Source organism: Loxodonta africana, unplaced genomic scaffold, assembly GCF_030014295.1.
Source record: "Loxodonta africana isolate mLoxAfr1 unplaced genomic scaffold, mLoxAfr1.hap2 scaffold_85, whole genome shotgun sequence".
NCBI lineage: Eukaryota > Metazoa > Chordata > Mammalia > Proboscidea > Elephantidae > Loxodonta > Loxodonta africana.
This window is the reverse complement of record NW_026975592.1, coordinates 473,501-498,897: the sequence shown is the minus strand read 5'-3', so window position 1 is coordinate 498,897 and position 25,397 is coordinate 473,501. Positions and strand designations below refer to the sequence as shown.

The window sequence follows — 25,397 nt, the reverse complement described above, 5'->3', positions numbered from 1 at the left end:
GTATCCAACCATTCAGATATCTGTATCTACCATGTTCAGATCTGTGTCCACCACAAGCAATGTTGTGTCTGTTTACACATGATTTTTTTTTTAAAAAAAAGTTACTGTGCTTTAGGTGAAAGTTTACAGCACAAATTAGTTTCTCACTCAAATTTTATACGTAAATTGTTTTGTGTCTTTCATTGCAATTCCCACAATGTGTCAACATTCTCCCTCTTTCCCATTTCACCCCGGGTACCCCTTGTCCATTCCTACACTTTTCTTGTCCCTCCCTGCCTTCTCATCTTTGCTTTTTGGCGGGTGTTACCCATTTAATCTCCTTCAGTTGATTGAACGAAGAAGCATGTTCCTCACATGTGTCACTGTTTTTTTTTTTCATAGGGCTGTCTAAACTTTGGCTGAAACATGGACTTCAGGAGTGGCTTCAGTTCTGAGTTAGCAGGGTATCTGGGGGCCATAGTCTTGGGAGTTCCTCAAGTCTAGGTCAGACCAGTAAGTCTGGTCTTTTTTTGCGAATTTGAATTTTGCTCTACATTTTTCTCCTGCTCTGTCTGGGACCCTGTATTGTGACCCTTGTCAGAGCAGCCTGTGGTGGTAGCCAGGCACCAGCTAATTATTCTGGGCTCAGGCTGATAGAAGCTGTGGTTCATTAGTTCTTTGGAATAATATTGTCCTTATGTCTTTGGTTTTCTTCATTCTCTTCTGTTCCACACAGGATGGGATCAACAGATGTATCTTAGAGGGTGCTCACAAACTTTTATGACTCCAGATGCCACTATTCAGCAAAGTAGGATTTAAATCCTTTTGTTTATGCCAATTGTGCTACATGTCCCCAGATACCAGGGCCTCCAGCCCTCAACTCCAGTAACTCTGTCCCTCAAGGTGTTTGGATTTGTCTAGGAAGCTTCTAAGACTTTGCCTTGGTCAAGATGTACTGACTTCCCCTATATGATGTATTGTCTTCCCCTTCAGCAAAGTCAACACTTGTCTTCTGTCTAGTTAGTGATTCTCCCAACCCATCCATCCTCTTTGTTGTAATCATCAGATTTTTTTTTTCTGTGTAGAAACCTTTTCTTCGGTGGTCTCATACAATATTCTCCCTTTTGTGATTGTCTAATTTTACTCAGTATAATTTCCTCTAGGTATATCCATGTTGTGAGGGCTATAGAGATTTTATCATTGTTCTTTACTATTATGATTTATTGTAATTTTATTACGTAGTATCCTATTATGGGTATGTACCATAATTTGTTTATCTATTTATCTGTTGATGGGCACATAGGTTGCTTCCGTTTTTTTCTATTATGAATAATCTGCAATGAACATGAGTGTGCATAGTCTTTTCTTTTGACAGTTCTTATTCCTGTAGGATATGTTCCTAGAAGTGGAATTGCTGGATCATATGGCATTTTTATTTCTAGCATTTCAAGGAGGCACCCTATTCTTCATAGTGAATTTACATTTTATATTCCCACCAGCAGTGCATAAGAGATCCAATGTCCCCACAACCTCTCCAACATTTGTTATTTTCTGTTTTTATTTTTATTAGTTCCAGTAATGTCAGGGTGACATGATATCTCATTGTAGTTTTGATTTGCGTATGTCTAATAGCTAATGAAAGATGAAGTAAAAGAGTTGAAGAATTTCAAAGGACAGCTTGAGAAGACAAAGTAAAGTATTATAATGAAATATACAAAGACCTAGAGTTAGAAAAACAAAAGGGAAGAATAGCCTCGCCATTTTTCAAGCTGAAAGAACTGAAGAAAAATTGAAGCCTTGAGTTGCAATATTAAAAAGGTTCTATGGAGAAAATATTAAATGATTCAGGAAGCATCAAAAGAAGATAGAAGCAATACACAGAGTCACTGTATCAAAAAGAATTTGTCGTTATTTAACCATTTCAGAAGGTAGCATATGATCGGGAATAAATGGTACTGAAAGAAGAGATCCAAACTGCACTGAAGGCATTACCTAAAAACAAGGCTCCAGGAATTGACAGAATACCAACTGAGAGGTTTCAACAAATTGATGCAGTGCTGGAAGTGCTCACTTGTCTATGCCAAGAAATTTGGAAGACAGCTACTGGCCAATCAGCTGGAAGAGATCCATATTTGCACTCATTTAAAAGAAAGTTGATTCAACACAATGCAGAAATTATCAAACAATATCATTAATATCACCCAGAAGTAAAATTTTGCTGAAGATTATTCAAAAGCTGTTGCAGCAGTCCATTGACAGGGTACTTCCAGAAATTCAAGCAGGATTTGGAAGATGGAGAACAAGGTATATCATTATTGATGAAAGAAGAATCTTAGATGAGAGTAGAGAATACCTGAAAGATGTTTATTCTGTTTATTGACTATGCCAAAGTGTCCATAACAAATTATGGGTAACATTAAGAAGAATGGGAATTCTAGAACACTTAATTCTGCTCATGTGCAATGTGTATATAGACCAAGACCCAGTCTTCAAACAAAACAAGAGGATACTGTGTGGTTTAAAATCAAGAAAAGTGTGGGTCGGGTTTGTACCTTTTCAGCATCCTTATTCAATCTGTGTGCTGAAGAGATAATCCAAGCAGCTGGACTATATGAAGAACGGCTGGGCATCATGGTTGGAGGAAGGCCCATTAACAACCTGAGTTATGCAGATGACACAACCTTGCTTGCTGAAAGAAAATAAAAATTCTCGCAACTGGACCAATAAACAACATTGTGATAAGTGGAGAAAATATTGAAGTTGTCAAGGAATTCATTTTACTTGAATCCACAGTCAACACCCACGGAAGCAGCAGTCAAGAAATCGAAGGACACATTGCATTGGGCAAATCTGCTGCAAAATATCTCTTTAAAAGTGTTAAAAAGTAAAATGTCACTTTAAGGACTAAGGTCTGCCTGACTGAAGCCATGGTGCTTTCAGTCGCCTCATATGCATGTGAAAGCTGGACAATGAATAAGGAAGTCTGAAGAAGAACAGGATTTGGTTGTACTTTTTCCAAGACAGGTTTGTTCCTTTCTCTGGCACTCCATGGTATATTCAATATTCTTTGCCATCACCAAATTCAAAACTGTCAATTCTTCTTTGTCTTCCTTATTCGTCCCCCAGCTTTCCCATGCATATGGAGTGATTGAAAACACCATGATTTGGGTCAGACACACCTAAGTCATCAAGGTGACACCTTTGCTTTTCAACATTTTGGAGAGGTCTTTTGCACCAGATTTGCCCAATGCAATGGGTTTTTTTTTTTTAATTTCTTACTTGTTGCTTCCATGGATGTTGACTGTGCATCTAAGTAAAAAGAACTCCTTGACAACTTCAATCTTCTCTCCATTTATCATGATGCTGCTTATTGGTCCAGTTGTGAGGATTTTTGTTTTCTTTAAGTTGAGGTGTAATCAGTAATTAAGTCTGTGGTCTTTGATCTTCATTAGTAAGTTCTTCAAGTCTTCTTCACTTTCAGCAAGCAAGTTTGTGTCATCTGCATAATGCAGGTTGTTAATAAGTCTTCCTCCAATCCTAATGCTTCATTCTTCTTCATATAGTCCAGTTTCTTGGATTATTTGCCCTGCATGCAGATTGAATAGGTATGGTGAAAGCATATAAACCTGACACATGCTTTTCCTGAATTTAAATCATACAGTATCTTCTTGTTCTGTTCAAAGGACTGCCTCTTGATCCATGTACAGATGCCACATGAGCACATTTAAGTGTTCTGGAAGTCCCATTCTTTGCCACGTTATCTATAATTTGTTATGGTCCACACAGTCGAATGCCTTTGCCTAGTCTGTTCAGCAATTTTACTGGCTTTGTATAGGTGCCCTTTATTATATTTAGGAATTTCCCATCAATTCCTATTTTACTAAGAGTTTTTTTTTTTTTTTTAAATGAGGAAAGTGTGTTGGAGTTTACCAAATGCCTTTTCTACTTTGACTGAGATGATTATGTGATTCTTCCCTCTGGTTTTATTTATGTGGCGGATTATATTGTTTGATTTTCTAATGTTGAACCACCTTTGCATACCTAGTATGAATCCTGCTTGGTAGTGGTGTATTATTATTATTTTTTTATATGATACCGTATTCTATTAGCTAGAATTTTGTTGAGAATTTTTGCATGTGTATTCATGAGAGTTGTCGTTGTTAGGTGCTGTTGAGTCGGCTCTGACCCATAAACCAAAAAACCAAACTCATTGCTGTGGAGTCGAATCTGACTCATTGTGACCCTATAGGACGTAGGAGAACAGAGCTTCCAAGGAGCACCTGATGAGTTCAAACTGCCGACCATTTAGTTAGCCATAGCACTTAACCACTACACCACCAGCATTTCCGTTAAGACTCACAGGGACTCTACAACAGAACGAAATACTGCCCTGTCCTGTTCTATCCTCACAATTGTTATGGTTGAGCCCATTGTTGCAGCCACTGTGTCAATTCATGTCTTTGAGGGTCTTCCTCTTTTTTGCTGACCCTCTGCTTTTTGAAGCATGATGTCCTTCTCCAGAGACTTATTCTTCCTGATAACATATCCAAAGTATATGAGATGTAGTTTTGCCATCCTTGCTTCTAAGGAGCATTCAGGTTGTACTTCTTCCAAGACAGATTTTTTCATTCTTTTGTTAGTCCATGGTATATTCAATACTCTTTGCCAACACCACAATTCAAAGGTGTCATTTCTTCTTTGGTCTTCCTTATTCATTGTCCAGCTTTCACATGCATATGACGCAATTGAAAATACCATGCCTTGGGTCAGGCGCATCTTAGTATTCAAAGTGACATCTTGTTTTTTTAACACTTTAAAGAGGTATTTTGCAGCTGATTTGTGATGACGGATATTGGTCTGTAATTTTCTTCTTCTTCTTTTTTTTTTTTTTTTTTTGGTGTCTTTTCCTGGCTTGGTTATCAGCCTTTTGCTCACTTCATGAAATGAATTTGGGAGTATTATTTCATTTCTATGTTCTGAAATAGTTTGAGTAGTACTGTTGGGAGTTCTTTTCTAAATGTTTGGTATTCTTCAGTGAAGCCATCCAGGCCAGGGCTTTTTTTTTTTTTTTTTTTAATTATCTCTTGGATCTTTTCCCTTGTTATGGGTCTGTTCAGATTTTCTACCTCAGTTTGTGTTAGTTTAGATAGGTAGTAAGTTTCTAGAAATTTGTCCATTTTTCCTAGGTTCTCAAATTTGTTGGAGCACAATTTTTCTTAGTATTTTTTACCCATAAACCCATTGCCCTCGAGTCAATTCGGACTTCATCACAACCCTGTAGGACAGAGTAGAACTGCTGCATAGATTTTCTGAGGAGTTCCTGGTAGATTTGAACTGCCAACCTTTTGGCAAGCAGAGATGGTGCTTAACCAGTATGTCACTAGAGTTTCCAGAGTATTTTGTTAGGATTCTTTTTATTTTAGTTAGATCTATTGTGTTTTCCTCCATCTCATCTTATTGGATTATTTGCTTCCTCTCCTCTTTTTTTTTTTTTTTTTGTCAGTTAGGCCAAAGGCTTGCCTGCATTGTTTCTGCTGAGTGATCAAAGCTTAGTCTTATTGTTTTCCCTTTGTAAACGACTTTTTGCTTGTCTTGAGGTGCCCTCAGGATTCTATGTCTTTGATTTTGGCAAGTGTGATTATGATATATCTTGGTGATTTTCTTTTGGGTTCTATCATATAAGGAATTCTTTGTGCATCTTGGATAGTCAGCTTTTCTTCTCTCATGCAATTTTGGACATTTTCTCCCAGCAAATCAACAATCTTCTCTGTGTTTTTCCTTCCTCCCCCTGTTCTAGAACTCTGCTCATGTGCAGATTTTTGCTCTTGATTGTGTCTCTCATAAGTCTTAGGCTTCCTCATTTTTCTTCATTCTTGTCTCTGATTTTTCATCAAAGTGGTGTCCATGGATTTGTCTTCAATTTCTTAGATTTTGTCTTTTGTTGTTTCAAATTTGCTCTTGTCCTGCTTTTTTATATGATTTGGTTATTGTCTGTTGTGTCTGAGACATTAATGTATTATTTTCTTTATTTATTGATTGAATATTCATTCCCTTGTTTCATCCTGCTTTTTTGTTTTCTTTTGATATGTCAGGGTGGGCAAGACGGGCATGCTTTGCTCCTTGCTCATTTTTGTGCACGAGAGCTCTCAAGGCCTTGTTCACATGGGCAGGGGAGCACCAGGCAGGGCGAGCCTGCATTGCTGCACACTGGTTTGGCCAGGTGGTTCAAAGGATGTGCTATGCTCTCAGTGCTCCTTTCTTGGTAGTATGATGTCCCCATGCCTCTCTGTTCACTTCCCTCTTTTATATCTCATAAGAGATTGCCTTAAAACACAATCTAACCTTGAAGGTTGAGTCCTGCCTCATTACTATAAGTGCTGCTTGTCCCTTCTCATTGACATCATAGAGGTAGGATTTAGAACACATAGGAAAATCACACCAGGTGACAAAATGGTGGACAATTACATAATAGGAATCATGGTCTAGCCACATTGACACAACATTTTGGGGGACACAATTCAATTCATGGCAGTCCACTTCATCTCAGTTGACAAAATTTTTGGCATGAATTTGTTTATAATATCCTTTTAGAATCTATAAAATCTACCAGGAATGACACCTTCTTCAATTCCAATTCTGATTGTTTTTTTCTTGTATACTTTTTTGAATTCATTTTGCTAAAGATTTATCCATTTTATTAATCTTGTCAAAGAATTCCTAGCTTTATATACTTTCTCTGTTTTTAGATTAATTTCTGTGTCAATGATTTCTGTTTTATATTTACTACTTTCATTCTACAATATTCTCTGGGTTTGTTTTGCTTTTTCCTTTCCAATTTCTTAAGATGGAAGCTAGTTCATTTCTTTTAATGTTTCTCGTTTTCTAATACTTGCATTTAAAGTTATACATTTCTTTCTAAACACTGTCTTAGCAGCATCCAATAAATTTTACTATGTTTCATTTTTATTATCTTACTGTTCAAAGTATTTCTAATTTCCATTGGGATTTCTTCTTTGATCCACGGCTTATGTAGAACTGTGTTGTTTAATTTGTAAATAATTGAGGAGTGCTTAGTTCTTTTTCAGTCAATTTTTCTGGTTGAATGTTATTATTATCAGACATATTTCTGTATAATATAAGTCCTTTGAAATGTATTGCAACTTGTTTTGTGGCCTATGATATTGTCTATTTTGGTGAATGTTCCATGAGCTCTTTAAGTAGAATAGTCCCACATTTTCTTTTCCTTCTTTATTACCACACCACCAGTTTATATCTGTCTTTTGGCTTAATGTAAACTTGAGTCAGATGATAATTACCCAGCATTTTATTCTACAGAGTGTAGCTCCTCCTTTTAGTATAATCTTAGGAATTTGGGTTTCTATGTTTTATAATCAGATTTAATGTTAGGAGACAATGTCCCGCTGCTATGCATAAGGTTGTCACTGGCTAATTCTTTTCAGAAGTAGAGCGCCAGGCCCCTCTTCCTAGTCTGTCTTAGTCTGGAAGCTCGGCTGAAACCTGTCCTCCAAGGGTGACCCTGCTGATATCTGAATACCAGTGGCATAGCTTCCAGAATCACAGCAATACGCAAGCCGCCATAGTAGGACAAACTGACAGATGCGTGAGGGAAGAAAGAGAAGAAGAATTGATACCTTTGAATTTTGGTGTTGGCAAAGAATGTTGAATATACCATGGACTGCCAGAAGAATGAATGAGTCTGTCTTAGAAAAAGTACTACCAGAATGCTGCTTAGAAGCAAAGATGGCGAGACTACATCTTACATACTTTGGACTTTTTTCAGGAGGGATCAGCCCCTGGAGAAGGACATCATGCTTGGTAAAGCACAGGGCGAGAGGAAAAGCGGAAGACCCTCAACGAGGTGGATTGACACAGTGGTTGAAACAATGGCTCAAGCATAACAACTATTGTAAGGATGGTGCAGGGCCGGGCTGCGTTTTGTTCTGCTGTACATAGGGTTGCTAAGAGTTAGAACCTACTCGATGGCATCTAACAACAACAACAACAATGTTAAGAGATGATTATATACATATTTTATTGCAGTATATGGTGCAGTGAATATATTTCTTATTAATTCCTTAAAATGGATTCCAAAATGAAATTTATGTCTATAATTATACTCCAATCTAAAAATATTTAGTTCTATAATGTTCATCAAAAAGAAATATAGGACATTGTCAATTTAATCACACTTTTATGAACATTGGCTAATAAAATTGCATGAAATGCTTAAAAAAATTAGGCTAGGTGTTTTGGGTGGTAAATAGACACACTCATGTAATGTTTGACCATTGGAATTTATTAAACAGGGAAACATGCAGGAATTGTTACAATGTATGTAACAAATTCCATTAATGTAAAGACTGAGGATCCTTAAGGAGAACTGGAATATGCCATAGAATCCTTCAGGATACATTCTGAAACTGTAATTAAGATGGTTTTGGACTGCAGGTAATAAAGATTAAAAACACTGTGGCATTAACAAAGTAGAGTTTTGATTTACTTTCTTGTGAAAGAAATACAGGATAGGTTGACTGAAGTTGATCCCAAATGCTTATGGACACTGATTTCTTCTGCTTAGTAATTATTAAGCTCTTGTTATTTAATTATTATTATTATTTTGGTGAAATTATACAGAGGCAAGATACGCTATTTCAACAATTTCTCCACTTACATGCCAATGAAATTGGTTACATTTTTTAAATTGTGCTATCATTTTCCATAATTATCCTTTTCCAATTATTCCATGACAATTAAACTACTGCGGCTTAAGTTTCGCATCCAATGTTTTGAGTTGCTGGTTGTGAATTGAATATCACATAGATAATTCTGTAAAAGAATACTCAAAGCAGAGGTAACTTACTGATTAATATAATCTCTTTTTTGGTTCAAAAGAAGACTTCAGGGAATATTTTGGGTTTAAGGTTTAAAGATTATCTCAGGGCAAAATTTCTTGTGCTCACAAAAATAAGTTGAGTGTTTTTATATCAGCAATGAAAAATGATATCAAGAAAAATAAATCCCCTTTACAGTAGCATCTGTTATGGATTGAACTGTGTCCCCCAAAAATACCTGTCAACTTAGCTGGGCCATAACTCACAGTATTGTGTGATTGTCCACCATTTTATGTGATTTCCCTATATGTTGTAAAACCTATCCTTATAATGTAATAAGATGGATTAACGGCAGTTATATTGATGAGATCTATAAGATTACATAGTGTCTTAAGCCAATCACTTTTGAGATATAAAAGAGAGAAGCAAGTAGAGACAAGTGGACATCATACCATAAAGAAAGCAGTGCCAGGAGCAAAGTGCATCCTTTGGACCCAGGGTTCCTGCACTGAGATGTTCCCAGACCACGGGAAGACTGATGCATCACAAGGACCTTCCTCCAGAGCTGACAAACAGAAAACCTTCCCCTGGACCTGGTGCCCCGAATTTGGACTTCTAGCCTATTGGACTGTGAAATAATAAACTTTTTTTGTTAAAGCCATCCACTTGTGGTATTTCTGTTATAGCAGCACTAGATTAGCAAGACAGCATCTAAAGGAATAAAATTCCTGGGAATGATTTTAGCCAAAGAAGTGAAAGACTTGTACACAGAAAGCTTTTAAACAGTACTAAAAGAAATTAACCAAAAAAACAAACCAAACCCATTGCAGTTGAGTCAATTCTGACTTATAGCGACTCTAGATGACCTAGATAAATGGAAGAACATCTAATGTTCATGGATTAGAAGACTCAATATTTTCAAGATATCAATACTACCTAAAGAAATTTTTAAATTCAAGGAAATCTCCCTCATAATTCCAACAGCCTTCTTTACAGAAATGGAAAAGTCAATCTTCAAAAAATATGAAACTGCCAAGGGCCCCAAATAGCCTAAGCAATCTTGAAAAAAAGACCAGAGTAGAAAAACTCACACCTCAGATCTCTTGACTCCCATTCTTATGGTATGATCATGGTCACAGGGCAGCTTCTGAAGCTCTGGACAATTTATCTGAGATCTAGAAAAGCACCAAAGGCAAAAGGCGAAAGGCAAAAGGGAGTTTGGCTTTCAGTTAAATCATCTCATTTCCTGCATGTCTCAATAAATTACATAACTAGTATCTTATAGGCCACCCACCTTAATTTTCAAAGGATGCTAAGAAACGTAATTCTTGAAATCTAGAACTATTGATTTCCCTGTAAATATAAGGTCTAATACTTAGGTGAAAGGTGGAGAAAATACAGTGAAGGGAACTGGAAGTCTACAATTTCAACTATACTTCCTTCTCTTTAAGCATATTTCCAAGTGATGGAATTTCCTCTTCCCACAAGAACACAGCTCCTTGAAACTTTGTGTAGAAAGAAACAGTTGGTAATATTTCCTCAGAAAGGCCGTATGTTAATGGCTTAGAGTTCATAGATTTTCAAGCCATTCCTTCAAATTTTTATACTTTTTTTTTTTCATGTTCATCATTGATTTTACCAATTTGCCTGTCTGAAATTCTTCCTGGGACAAACTCAAGAGTCTTACTGCTAGGGTGATTTTACAAACAAGATTTTATAAAGTGGGTTGTTTCGATCAACAAAAATTCATTGTCTCATAGTTTCTGGAGTCTGAGGTCTGACATCAGGCTTTGACAGAGATCTGTTCTCATATCTCCTGACCTCTAGTAGCTCCAGAAATTCATGGGTTGCTACTGGAGCATCGTATGTAATCCTTCATCTCTCTCTCTGTCTCTGGGAATCTTCTCTTTTATAAGAACACCAGTGGAACCCACCCTAATCGGGTATACCCTCATGTTAACCTTACTGATAACATCTTCATAGACCATATTTATAGAGTCACACTAACAAGCATAGCATTCAGGCTCCAACATTTCTTTGTGGGCAACACAATTCAATCCATAGTAGGGGAGAACCCTGCTTTATATGCATTTGAATCAAGTTTTAAATGACTTGTTCTGAAATCAATTTCCTAGTGTTCTTGGAGTGAATTCAGATGTCATCTGCAAAGGTATAACTTAAACTTACCCCCCAACAGTGTTGCCTATTTTGAAGATCATGATTTAAACAAGAGAGTTTTTACATATTCAAATTATTTCCAATCTGGACTCTTCCCTTTTGGTGATTTGACTCTGGATTACACATTTGTGATTTTTCTCCCCCAAGGAATTGGTCCTATAAATCCTGTTCTATGTGGGTGATTATTCTTGTAGCATCTCTGGAGATGCAGGATCTACTCTCAGAATTGTGACTAAGGTCCCAATGAGTTTAATTACAGAAGAGTTGCAATATGAGATGCATCAGTTAAATGACTCAATAGTATTTGTTGTAGTTCAAATGCAAATAAAGTGTCCAAGGCTGTTACCCTTACCACAAAGAGTACTTATTTATATGAGTAGTTACAGGACTAGGTTTTACAGGAATTGAAATGATGGACTCAAAGCATAACAAAATATGAACATGAAATTATTTTTCATCCTTCATGCAAACTGTAGTTCAACTATGCTGTATGAAGTCAGGCCAGCATAAATGACTGAGAATCAAAATCAGGTAACAAGCTATTTCACTTCTAAACCACAAACTGCAAAATATTTCTCTAAACAATTCACAGTTCTATTTCCCACAAAATTTGCTTTTTATTTTTAACCTCATACTGCTTATTTAACATTTGTTTGTTTTAGGACAAGTTATGCCAGCTATGGAGTTTTTGGCTCTCTTTTATTATAATCATGACTCAGACTTCTTTTTTTTTCATAACATTTTTGATATTTGTATTAAAAAATCTCAGCTATTTAAAAGGTAACAATTTTCTGAAAGACTGAGATGAGATAGGCTTCCTAAAGCATGGAAAGAACTGGCCACAGAGATACATTTCTAGGTCCAGAGAAGGCACCACAATCCAGAACTTGGACTGAATGACTGTTTCATTATGCAGGTAACCCAGAAAGTGCTTTTATACATGAATCTTCAGAATGGTTTATGTTATGCAAGAGTTCTTTGGTAGTGTGAATTGGAAAGTCATAGTCTTTTCAAAGTCCTCCTGATTCTGATAATCACCCATTAACAGATCTTTTGTGATTAAGAAAATATGTGGAGATTGACTTAATTCTACGAAACTCTTTAGAGTATTTTCATGATGTAAAGATCTAGAGTACATTCACCTTCTCTAACATCAGTATTCTTAGAAATGAATTTCAAGAGTAAACATTTGCAGAATATTTTAACGGACAGAGACTTGTAAGTCTCTTATAGGATCAGTGGAAGTGCTCTGTAAGCACTGTTTGTTAATCTGTTAATAATTAGAGAATGATGTAAATCTGTAAACCTTGAATGAGTGATTATCAAGGACCTAAGATAATGCTTTTTTTTAAGATAATGCTTATGAAAGCAAATAATTACTTCAATTCAGATGAGTGATAGGTTGGGTAAGAAAGGGCTGAAATTGATCATTGGATTTAGCAAAGGGAAGGTGTTTTCATAAAAAACAGAGAATTGGATTGCTTGCTTGAAAAAATGAGGAGTGGAAGGATAAATTATTTAAACAGTGATAATACTATACTGTATAAATACGAGAGGAAAATTGTTAATGTAGGAATTGGAGGAGACAACTACAAGAGGAAGAGTGACAAAGAGGATGGGATCTAGTGCACACACAGAGGGTTTGGCCATAGAAACGGAAAAAGCACGTATTGTGAAGGGGAGGTCCAGCAGAATTTTGACGTCAAATATTGAAGTAAATGTCAATAGAGATATCAAGAGTAACTGGATATAATTACTAGGATTGTTTTAAGAGACAGGATTGGTTAATATTGATGATATTTATGGTAGTTTTTTTTTTTTTTTGCATGTGTGTGTGTGTGTGTGTGCGTGTGTGTATACACAGTCTTTTTCTTTTTCTTTGGAATCTCTCCTCTCATCTTTTTCATTTCTGAACATTCATCACCAGCAAAAAAGCAACCCGTTTATAAGAAAAAATGTATCTTTCCATGTTTTCCTCATGCTCATATAATTGTTTTTATCTTGTACAATATTATTGTACATAGTCTTATTTTTTATGCCTATTTCTATATTGCTCAACTGTACCGTATCAGTACCTATTTCTAAAATTATGAAATATGTCCTTTGCAGATTTAAGTTATTAGTTAAAAAGATTCTGCCATTCTTAGAATGTAGAAAATAATCTCATTTATTAATGTGAAAGTGGATATTTAATAAATCTTCCTTTATTTTTACATTAAAGTTTTCATGTATTTATAATTTATGTTTATGTACAATATTAACTGTATATATATATATAAAATTTTATTTTCTCCCAGATGGCAAGCTAATGTGGTAACTCCGTTTATTTCATAATCTGCTTTTTTCCCATATATTTCTAGTTATTTGTTTGTCTCTCATTATTCGATAAGATCACTGAGGTTATTGACCATGTTTTAATCAGCTTTATATTCTTAAAATATTGGACAGTGCTGAAACATAATAAATCATATTGCCTATTTGTTGAATGAATAAACAAATTATCTGGAGGTTTCAAAAAGTCACTAGTCATTGTTATATTTACAGGTAAGTTTATCTCGAACTCTGAAATAAGGACACACAGAAGAACATATGGAACAAAGGAACAATGTGACTGAGTTTGTCCTCTTGGGGCTCACTCAGAATCCCCAGGGTCAGAAAATATTATTTCTTGTGTTTTTGCTGATCTACATTGTGACAGTTGTGGGCAACCTCCTCATTGTCGTGACTGTGGTGGTCAGTCCAACACTGGATGCTCCTATATACTTCTTGCTTGGCTATTTATCATTTATGGATGCTGTTTATTCTACTACGGTCACCCGAAATATGATCATAGACTTACTCTATGAGAAGAAAACCATTACTTTCCAAGCTTACCTGATCCAGCTTTTTGTAGAACACTTATTTGGTGGTACTGAGATTTTACTTCTGGTGGTCATGGCCTACGACCGCTACGTGGCTATCTGCAAACCACTACATTATATGATGATCATGAACCAACGGGTGCGTGTTCTGCTGCTGATGGTGACCTGGGTTGGAGGTTTTGTGCATGCAGTACTTCACCTTCTCTTTGTTTACAATCTTCCCTTCTGTGGTCCCAATGTCATTGACCACTTCTGCTGTGACATGTACCCCTTATTAAAACTTGCCTGCACTGACACCTATGTCATTGGTCTCACTGTGATTGCCAATGATGGGGCAATATGTGTTGTCATTTTTATGCTGTTATTCATCTCCTATGGAGTCATTATGCACTCCCTGAGGAACCTTAGTCAGGAAGGGAGGCACAAAGCCTTATCCACCTGTGGCTCCCACATCACTGTGGTAGTCCTCTTCTTTGTCCCTTGTATTTTTATGTATGTCAGACCTCCTTCCACTTTACCCATTGATAAATTCTTGACTGTGTTTTACACTGTTTTCACTCCTGTGTTGAACCCCTTAATCTATACTCTGATGAATGCAGATGAAAAATGCCATGAAGAAGCTTTGGACCAGAAAAAGAAAATGAGGTCATAGGCACACAGATCGCCTACTTTCAATAAAGAATAGTCCATTCCAGGAAAACAAAACATTGAAATCCATTGCTTTAGAGTCAGTTCCAGGACAGCTGTGTGTAATTATTTAATTGTGGTAAATATTTCCTCATGTTACATGACTTGTGATGATGAAAAACATTTATTAGGATACTTCCAATGATTAATTTTTTCAAGATATATTTTTCAGATTTTCATTTCCTGGGAAAAGAATTCTTTTTTTGGTGTCGAATTGTTCTGTTGAGTCTATAGATTTATATACAGACTCTTGAAATATATCTAATCCTTTTTCACAATTAATAGTGCCCATTGCTGATTTCAGAAAAATACATTTTGAAATATGACATAAACATATGTTTCACTCCATCCCATGCAGAGTTAGTCCATATTACATTAGAAGTGTATTTTTTTTTTGTATCTGCAAGATCTCTTACATATGTAGTTTTGTTTGTATTGCTTAGCATGTTAAGGTTTATGAGAAAGAATGCTTCAGAATTCTAAATTAATCATAAGGAGGCTAAACATACAAAAAGAATGTGAATGTTCAAGGTGGATATGCAGAAAAATGACTCAGTCTTACTTATTTTCCCAGTTGGAAAACCATCTTACCTCCTCAAGTGAAGCAGCTTTGTTTGGTGTTATATTTTCATAAAGAGGATGAATTTATCTTCCAAGGTCATTTAAAATATCTGATGATAGCATTGTTATTTTTCAATATCCCATCTCCTTCTTGCTCATGGTGTTTCATGGTCTTCTAAAAGGACCTAGACCCTGCCTTTCACATGTAAAATTAGCAAAATCCATAATCAGTGTGCTTCAAGTATACACTCCAGAACTTGACACCAGGTTAATTTACTTAATTTACATGATTTCATTGTCAAGAAAGATGCTGAGTATTTATGCTGTTTCCATTCTCACGTCTTTTCTTATGGTAATGCAGATTATTAGGTAACAAGGAGACTGGAATATATCGTTTTATTTGACAAAGGCGTCACTCATTACGTCTTCGTCAACATTTCTCCTTTGAATCAGGCTTAAAATATTATGTGCCATTTTTATAGTAGGAAATTTGTGGTCAAAGATATTCATGGTCCCTGCCTCCCCTATTTAGTCTTACCTTGTGAGGGCCTAGTGCAATGGAGGATTAGGTCCATTTCACTGGTAAAATATAATGTATGTTTGGCTTTGTATCCTGATATTTATCTCCAGTATTATTAAAGGGGTATTTCTTATACTTTCTCAACCCTTCCTAAGCATAACACTATTCAGCAAATAATACTAAATATTTGGTTGTCCTGAGTTAACATAAACAAATTCTCTACTTTTAGACATTTAGTCAATTTTCAAATTTGTAGTTATATCAAGTGTGAGATAAAAATCCTGCTTATTATCTACTTATGTCCACTGAGTTATAAATTACCTAAAGGCACAAAAGTTAATTATGTTTGAGTTCTCTCTTTCTTGCACAATGTTTGGGATATAGAATTCACCCCAGAAGTTTTTTAAATTATTTGTATTCTTGAATTCACAATCTATTGGAATCAGAATTTTTACTGATGAACTCTTCATGTATTAAATATATACACCAGTTTTCTTTGCTATTTGCTCTAAATGTTTACCTTACCATGTTTTTCACATTGCAATTATGAGTGTTTTTATATATAGATGTTACATGAAAAAATTCTTTTACTTTTCGTGTCTTCATTTACATGTACTTGGAGAATTCCATTTCCTTTCATTGACTTTATGCATTTTAACCTTTTTTTGTTTTGTTTTGTAAATAACTTTTCAAATAATACTGTTTTCAATCCATATAGAATTTATTTTTATTTGCAGTGACACAATATCTAAACCTATTTTTTCCAAATCAGTAGAATATTCTGCCAGCATAGCTTATTGATTATTTTAAGTACCAATTAAAATTTTTTCTGTTAATATGTCATTTTATACATCTAAAAGAATCAATCTTTTCTCTTTTTTTTGGTTTATTTCTCTGCCACTAACTCATACTGTTTCAGTAACCAAATATTTCTAAAGTTACTTATACCTGGTCCCCCAAAATAAAGAAACCAAACCCACTGCCATCGAGTCTTTTCTGACTCATAGCCACTCTATACGACAGAGTAGAACTGCCTCATAGAGTTTCCAAGGAGCAGCTGGTGGATTCAAAATGCTGACTGTTTGATTGGCAGCTGAGCTTTTTGACCACTATGCCACACCCTTTTATTTAAGAGCTCTCTTTGGAAAACAGTTTTTTCTTTGGAAAACAGTGGATTTTGTTTTTCTTTCAGGAAGTGAACATTGCATTCATTTCACTCAACGATAGAAATGGAAATCTTGCCAGAGGTTCCATTTTATTCTGAAAATTATGCTTATGAATATGATAGACTTCCTTTGAACCACGTTCTTTGTCCTCTATCTGTATGTACTGTTTTGTTTTTATTAAGGAGTTTTGTTATGCTGCTCAATCTTTTAGTGACTGACCCTCTGACATCACCCACAACATAAAGGGCACTCATGATATTATTTTCTTGTGTCTCTATGAAAGCCCAATGATCTTCCACTAGTCATCTTTCAAATAGAGTGCATCTTATCACTGTATCAGGGAATTTTTGAATTCCAACTCCTAGTGTTCATCACTGCGTGGCAGTATTAGGCTTCTGCCAGTGTCCCCATCTGCATATATTCATAAAATAGACATTTCCAAAGTTATCTGAGCACTAGGATTATGGCCTTCTAATGCAAAAACTATACAAAGAAAAAGAAGAATTGAAACATCTGAATTGTGGTGTTAGCATTTTTTTTTTTTTATTTAACATACTACGGCCTGCCTGAAGAATGTAATGAATTAACTTACTTTGATTATGACCATGTCTAAATTTTATCTCACAGAATTGTGACAGTAAGCTAAGTCAATCCTTGAGGAAAAATGTAAATATATATTTCACTTCTTTCCACATATAGCTATGCCTAACATTTCTCTAATTCTAAAAGTTCATTTGGAAGCAGAACAACATGGAAATAGCATTTAAATTTTGAAAGATTAATGAACTGTTGTTGATAATAAGACAGATTATAATGTTGTAAAAATTAAAATCAAGTAATACTGGCTTGAAAAACACACTCATAAACATAAACTAACTTAAATTCATATATACATTTAAGATCAGGGTGTTTCAGTTAGGATGGTTCTGTTTGCAAATGATAGAAAACTCAACTAAAACCTTTTTGAAATATAAAGATATTTATAATTGGCCATAATAACTGTAAACTTCAGGGTTTATATGGCAAGCTTCAGGGTTAGTTGATAACGTGTATCAATTTTGTGTAAAGGAGCCATGCATGCAAATAAAATTTTAGGTCACAAATTTAGGGTTCCAGTTTAAACTCCTAGTCAAGTTGAGTCTTGGTCCAACTGAGAATAAAGTGATTAGGTTAAGAGACATTCTCTTGGATCAGGAGTTAAATCTTCATGTTATGACTATTCGTGAAAGCAATTGCTGATGGTGTTTGAGAAATAGATCATTACGGTTCCAGCTGATCTAGATTCAGGCTTAGATCAACAACATCTACTCCAGTCCAGAACTGCAGAACTGTGATTATCTACCTTCTCAAGAATTGGAGGGTAAATTTCAGAAACTTACCTAGTCCCAATGTTCTCTGCCTCTAAGCCGTAGGGTTTATTGGGTATAGGCCCTCTAACAGTCAGAGTAAGGCCTTCCTCCCCTAGGAATATGGTTGGGCAAGAGAATCTGGGGCTTGTTCTCCTTTAATTTTGGAATAAATATTATTTACTTTGTCTAAAGACTTACTAATATAAAACTCAAAATTTATCTTATTTTAGAATTTTCTTTTCACATTACAGACATTTCTCATTACTTGGTCGTCTGCTACTTTTTCTTGGCAAGATCCAAGTCTTTTTCCTCTAGGGATTGTCTAGGGAAGAAAAGTGTCCAGGAGAGGTAACTTCATTTGAATTTCTTCCAAATATTCTAACAAACTAATTTATAATGAACTTTCATTTAAAACAGTGATGATGTAAAAAGCCACACACTATGTCTGCACATATAAATGGAAGAATTATTCCTGATAGAATGACTCAAGCTATTTCTGAAAACTCAAATTTCTCTCTAGGCTGGAGATTCTCCTTAACTGGCATCTAGTTCTGTAGAGGTTTTCTTTTATATTTTCTGTTGATACATATCTCTCATTGCTTGTATGAATTTCTGGAAGGTCATGATTTTCTGGAGTGAGACTGGAGAGATGTACGGGTGTTTTTCTAATGAGGAAAGAAATGATCCTTCATATGTTTTTTGAATGACTCCGTTGCTGAGAAGCTCTGCTCCTATCTGTGAAAAAACTCTGTCATTGGCTTTTCTGGGAAGTTAAATCCCAGTATTTGTCTTGTTAGGCACAGGGTTAGTGACTAGGGACATGAGTGTTACCCTAAATCCTTAATCAAAGTAAAGTGCTTTTTAGTTGCTTCATTGTAATTGATTAAAAAGAGAAAAATTCGAATAGTTAATTTCAGTGTTTTTTTTCTTTTTTTGTGTCATTAAATAACAGGCTTGGCTAGGTTAATTTCCATTAATTTGTCCAGTTTTTACATAGTCATGCAAACATAACATCTTCATTGTTTTTTGAACACATTTTCTAAACAGGTGAGAACATTCATCTGTTTACTATCTTTGTACTGTAAAAGTTGATATTATTTTTACATGTCTTCATATTCTAGGCATCCACTTTGGAAACATATACACTTCTATGCTTATCTGGAAAAAAAAAAGGATGGACAGCTTGTGTGGAAGTAGGAAAAGAGTAACCACTTGAAACTATTTGTAGATCCACTGATCAGGCACACATCGTCATGTGTTCTGTGGTTGTAGAGAAATAAAAGGTATTTCTCCATGAAAGAAGGCCTGATTTTCAGTACCAAGGACAGGACCCACAAGGTGAGTTTTAAAAACACCTGAAAGAGGGTACTCATTAAAAATTTACGTGATATATTGAAATATAGCTAATGTCTTAAATATATTTCATTAGATTAATTCCAAATTTGTAAAATTAAGCAAGAGAAACACAGAAATTAACCAGAACATAATAGTCTGTTTGGCTTTACTATTTTAGCCTGATAGACATTTACTGTCCATTTGACGAATAACAAAGGAACATGTTATGCATTGCAAATAAGTCAACAGATTTTTAATCTTGGTTCATAGGTTACGTGATATGTTAGTAAAGATTTATAATTATCTTAAATGTATTTGAACTAAATAATAATAATAAAATAAAAACTCGTTGCCGTCAAGTCCACTGGATTCCCACTCATAGCAACCCTGTAGGACAGAGTAGATCTGCCCCATAGCGTTTCTAGGGAGCTGCTAGTGGGTTCAAACTGCTGATCTTTAGCTTAATAGCTAAGCTCTTAACCACTGCACCACCAAGTTTCCACATTTGAACTAAAGAATTTAAAACTATCTATTAGATCAAGTGTGTCCGGGTATAAAGAACAAATAACTGTTATGTCTGGAAGCTTGATAAGTCATTTTATGTGTGAATATTTGAAAATTATGACAACAACCTTGTTAGTATTTATACAAAAGAAATGGGTGATCAGGAAGTATCTTGTTTACTGCCACTTAGACTTATAAAACTGTAATTGTAATGTACTATACAGGTTATTTTTGTTACTATGGTATTTTAATTTCTATTTGTAAAAAAACATGTTCTTATAAAAATATGTGAAATGATTTTTTTTTCTAGAAAGATGTTAACTTCGTAGTTTAGGTTGAAAGCCTAGTAATAATTTTATCTTTTATAATATCAAATCTTTGAGGACTGAAACTATGGTGACTAGTTTGCATACTCACTTTTTTTTTAACCTGTAAATATTTTAACTGGCCAATAGAATATTTATTTCACTGAAATCCAGCATTGATTATTAATAAGATTAAGAGCATCAGACCTTGCTGAAAATAAGTAGTTAAAAAAACTAACTAGGTATAAACTATCTTTACCATTATATTCTTCAACAGCTGTGCCTTTATCAATCTCTACCTTCAAAAATGATATAACTCCTTAATCACCTGGACACATAGAGTGCTCATTACAGCTGGTTTCTAAAAGAAAGTTCAAAATTCTTCTGCATATATTTCCTTTCCTCATCCAAATCAATATAAATGAAATTAGCTTGTCTGCATTTGAGGTTTATTAATTCAGCAATTTTCCCTAACAATCAATAATACTAAAGTTTGTGTTTGTATCTATGTATGTACTATTCTCTCTTATTTGCGTTTTTTCCTTAACCATGAGAGATAGGGACTCTGAGGAATCAATGTCCTTGTTTTTTTTAGTTGTTGTTGTTTTTCCTTTTGAATTTTCTTTTCTTTTTCTCATTTTCCTTCCTTTCCTTTCTCTTTTCTTCCTTTTCCTTCTGGCTTCCTCTCCTCTCCACCCATCTTCTCTCCTCCCTTCTTTTCTTTTTCTTTTCCTCTCTTCTCCCTTTTCCCCTTCCTTTCTTTTCATTTTCTTTTTTATTCATTATTTTCTAGGATGGGCTCTGTGTTTATTTGCAATGGCTTTCCAAGAAAACTCTGGAGTAAGTCTGGGAAGCCTCAGAGGTTAGCCTTCCAGTACGCTTTCACTAGAAGATATCTTTCTGAAGATTTCTTAAGAATGCTATCCCCACTTAACACATTGCTATCCGTATTGCTTGTGTATATTGATTTCTTAAATATAATTTCTTTGCTTCCTTATTTGATTCTTTTCTTTCATTTTCTACTCTTTAGGTGTCCATCTGATGCATGGGCACAATTTTTTCCTTTTTCCTGCTTAACTTTTATCAGTATACATACCATGACAGGTAGATATTACTACACATGTACAACAATGTACAGTTTTATCCTGTGTCTAAAAATAGGTGTTTGTGAGTTATAGGTATGTAAGATTCTAAGTGATACAGTTATCACCAAATTGACAAAGATCCAGATGATTTGTTTTGATGGAATATCCATAGTGAAACATTCAAGAACAATAATAAAAGCTATTGTTTATTGATTCTTTATCAGGTTCCAGGGAGTGTTCTATGGACTTTACATGCAAAAACACACACAAAATTTAAGAGGTACTATTCAGTATCCTGGAAACCCAGGCAACATAGTGGTTAAGTGCTATGGCTGCTAATCAAAGTGTCAGCAGTTCGAATCCACCAGGCGCTCCTTGGGACTTCTATGGGGCAGTTCTACTCCGTCCTGTAGGGTCTCTATGAGTCGGAATCGGCTCTACAGCACTGTGTTTGGTTTTGGGTTTATTTAGTATCTGCATTTTACAAATTTGAAACTGAAGCACAAAGAGGTTTAATAAGTTGCCCAAGTTGACTTAGATGGTAAGTGGTGAAGGTGGAATTCCTACACAGACAGTGTTGTTCCGGAGTACACATTATTCATCACTGCTACTCTCTCTCTCCAAGGAAGTCCTGGGCCTTAGCTTTTCCAGCTAAGACTCTGCAGATGATGCATTAGCTTGCAGGCTTTTCAGTAAGAGAGAACAAAGGAAAACTTTGATCTCATCAATGCTCCTAACTGTATCAAGTCAAATCAATAGGTACATACTGAATGAGAGACCTTCACCATTATTTGGTCACTGTAATGATCAAGTCTCAATACTAACTAGCATTTTTAAAGTAACAGTGATGAGCTTGGAGACTGTTGTTTAATTATGTAAATAGAAATATCCAGGAGAATAACATAAGGTGGGGTTTCACTGATAGTATCACAGACAGTTGGACTGGGAAGGATTATGAAGTCATCTAATTTAATTATTTTATTTTCCAATGAATAAATTGAGACAGGCTTGTGACTAAATTTAGAAAATTACTAAAACTCATACTTTCTTACACTGAGTTTGAATATATCCTTTGAGTATGCTCCTTTTTGGAATCTAGACATTGAAGTTCTAATTTTGACCACTCTCAGTGCCGAAAAAGGATTATATATAAAACCCTCTTCCATTGTCTTCTACCTCTCCTTATAGTGTCAATTTTCTCCCCCATCACTACCCAGCTCACCCCCAACTGATTTGAAAAATACTAGCTGCTAATGTAGTAATTGGTAATTGTTATGTGTCACTTAGCTTCAGTTCAAAAATGTTTGCTGAAAATGTAGATCGTATTATAAGGGTACTTAACACACATAGAACAACTCTAAGTACTGGCTGTATGTCAATAGAGTATAAAAGTGTGTTAAGAGTTCCGGGAAAAGCAAAGAGGAAATGGAAAGCATTGGTGGATCCTTAAGAAGAGATAAACACTCTGTGTCCAATAAATGCTACAGGGAACAATGTGCTAAATAATTTTGTGGTTATCTGATACATTTCAAATTCCAGACTCTTCAAATTTAATGAGAGATTCATAAAGACGGAACAACCTTTGAGCCAGGAAGGACAGTACTTCTAATAGTGGAATATCATAATATTTAGTGAGATATTCATGAAGAGGGGTTATTTTTGGTGCTATATAGTTCATATTGTGAAGGTACTCACCACAAAAATTACCAACTCTAAATACTCATTCTATGTCAATTTATTTGTTTAGTGTTTATTTTCAACAGCAGAGAAAAAGTTTCTTGAGGGCAGAAATCCTTTCCTTCTCTGTCATTGTTGACTTCGGTGCCAAGCACGCTTGTTTTTTAAAGAAGGATTATTAAATGAATGAATGGCTCTTGGGCCTCTGACTGATTTTCTCTATACAAGACCAACTAAGATTTAGAGATAGAATCTCTTATTTGTAGGCTCAAAGCAGTCATCCGGGAAGGGCTAGAATTGTTAAGGGAAGACATATTGGGATCTTTGGAAAAGAAACTCAGTAGATATTTCTAAATGTTTATTATGGATAAGCCACCTTTGGAGATTAATAGTGAAGAAGTGCTCCATGTCGTAATGGACATATTCATAATTGTCCTCATGATTTCATTACAGGTCTTGTTCTCCTGAGTTCTCATCTCTGAAACAGGTCTTGTAGAAGAGTAAATGGGACACAGTAACAATGTAACAGAATTTGTCCTCCTGGGACTCACTCAGGATCCTGAGGGCCAAAAAGTGTTATTTATCATGTTTTTGCTCATCTACATTGTCACAATGGTGGGCAACCTGCTCATTGTCATGACCATTATTGTCAGCCCCTCCCTGTACTCCCCCATGTACTTCTTTCTTGCCTATCTGTCACTCATGGATGCTATTTATTCCACTGCCATTTCCCCAAAAATGATTCTAGACTTACTCTGTGGTAAAAAGACAATTTCTTTCCCAGCTTGCATGGGCCAGCTCTTTATAGAACACTTATTTGGTGGTGCTGAGGTCTTTCTTCTGGTGGCAATGGCCTATGACCGCTATGTGGCCATCTGTAAGCCACTGCATTACTTGACCATCATGAATCGACAGGTTTGCATTCTGTTGCTGGTGGTGGCCTGGGTTGGAGGTTTTTTGCACTCTGTGGTTCAACTTCTCTTTGTGTACAGCCTCCCATTCTGTGGCCCCAATGTTATTGATCACTTCATCTGTGACATGTACCCATTATTGGAACTTGCTTGCACCGACACCTATTTTATAGGCCTCACTGTTGTTGCCAATGGTGGAGCCATCTGTGTGGTAATTTTTATCCTCCTGCTAATCTCCTATGGGGTCATCCTAGGATCCCTGAAGACTCACAGTCAGGAAGGGAGGCGCAAAGCCCTGTCTACCTGCAGCTCCCACATCACAGTGGTTGTCCTCTTCTTTGTTCCCTCTATTTTCATGTATGTTAGACCTGTTTCCAACTTTCCCATTGACAAATCTATGACTGTGCTGTATACAGTTATCACTCCCATGTTGAATCCTCTGATATACACCCTGAGAAATTCTGAGATGAAAAATACTATGGAAAAAATCTGGGGTACAAAGTTAACCACAGGTAGAATAAGAACATGTGTCCACACTGAAAATACCTTAGCTAACTCTAAAGCAACACACAGGCAATAAATTATCACAACGAAAGATTTAGTCAATTCAATGGATTCTCTAGGAATGCTTCTCTTTATTGATGCAAGGGCATCCAAAATGTAGAATAAATTATTCTTTGAGGTTAGAATTAACCTAATAAAGACATCCTAGAGGCTGGATAAAAGGCATAGGTATTTTTCCTGTTATAAATTAAAATAAAACTAAGCTCACATTGCAGTTTTATTTTTCTAAGTGTATACTGAAACAGGACTTAGAATACTTTTTTTTTCTTTTAAAAAGAGAAAAACAAGTTACTTTAGAAAATTTTCTATCATCCAAAATTAATGAGAAAACAATTTGGCTAATACTGAGGAGAAATTTCTGAGGCCAAGGGTATGGTTTTCAAAGTTTACCCTTCATTATTCTATTAGCACAATAGCTTTTTATAGTGGCACTATGCATTTTGTGTTTAAGATTACTTCTGTTCCTCTGGTCAATGCCTATGCATTTGCAATTCTGCACATTTAATTGAGACATGATATTGTGTTCGGTTTGTGATGGTGATCAGTTTTCATAGATGGGCTATGGTCAATGAAGAAAACTCATTCTAATTCTTGATTAGAGGACAGATACTCTTTCACTTTGGATTTTAAAATAACATTAATCTAAGTTATAAACATATTTTATATTTTCTTCATTAGTTATTATGTACATTTTGTCTGATTCTTAAAAGATTAGGTAGAGCTTCTTATTTTATGTCCATGAAATTGAAAACATGGAAAGAAATGTGCTATTTTGCATAAGCAGTATGTTCCCTAAAAGTTGTATTAAACTTAAATACTTTTTATGTAGAGACGTAGTAATGATTTGTTTTGGTAAAAACAAA

The 25,397-nt window shown here is 35.3% G+C and overlaps 2 protein-coding genes across 2 annotated transcripts; both read left to right on the top strand.

Moving 5' to 3' along the window:
- The first annotated feature begins 13,287 nt into the window (after positions 1-13,287).
- On the top strand, positions 13,288-15,773 carry LOC100675150 (olfactory receptor 4A47-like). The gene is given in 2 exon segments (XM_010601644.3): positions 13,288-14,467; positions 14,469-15,773. Coding segments are annotated over 2 exon segments (915 nt in total). The 5' UTR covers positions 13,288-13,598; the 3' UTR covers positions 14,515-15,773.
- Positions 15,774-20,039: 4,266 nt separating this feature from the next.
- LOC111749083 (olfactory receptor 4A5-like) lies at positions 20,040-24,711 on the top strand. Its single transcript, XM_064279140.1, has one exon. The coding sequence runs from the start codon at positions 23,564-23,566 to the stop codon at positions 24,548-24,550; it is 987 nt and encodes a 328-aa protein (XP_064135210.1). The 5' UTR covers positions 20,040-23,563; the 3' UTR covers positions 24,551-24,711.
- Positions 24,712-25,397: the final 686 nt, after the last annotated feature.

Coding starts and splice junctions, on each gene's coding strand:
- LOC111749083 (XM_064279140.1), top strand. CDS start 23,564: ATGGGACACAGTAACAATGTAACAGAATTTGTCCTCCTGGGACTCACT.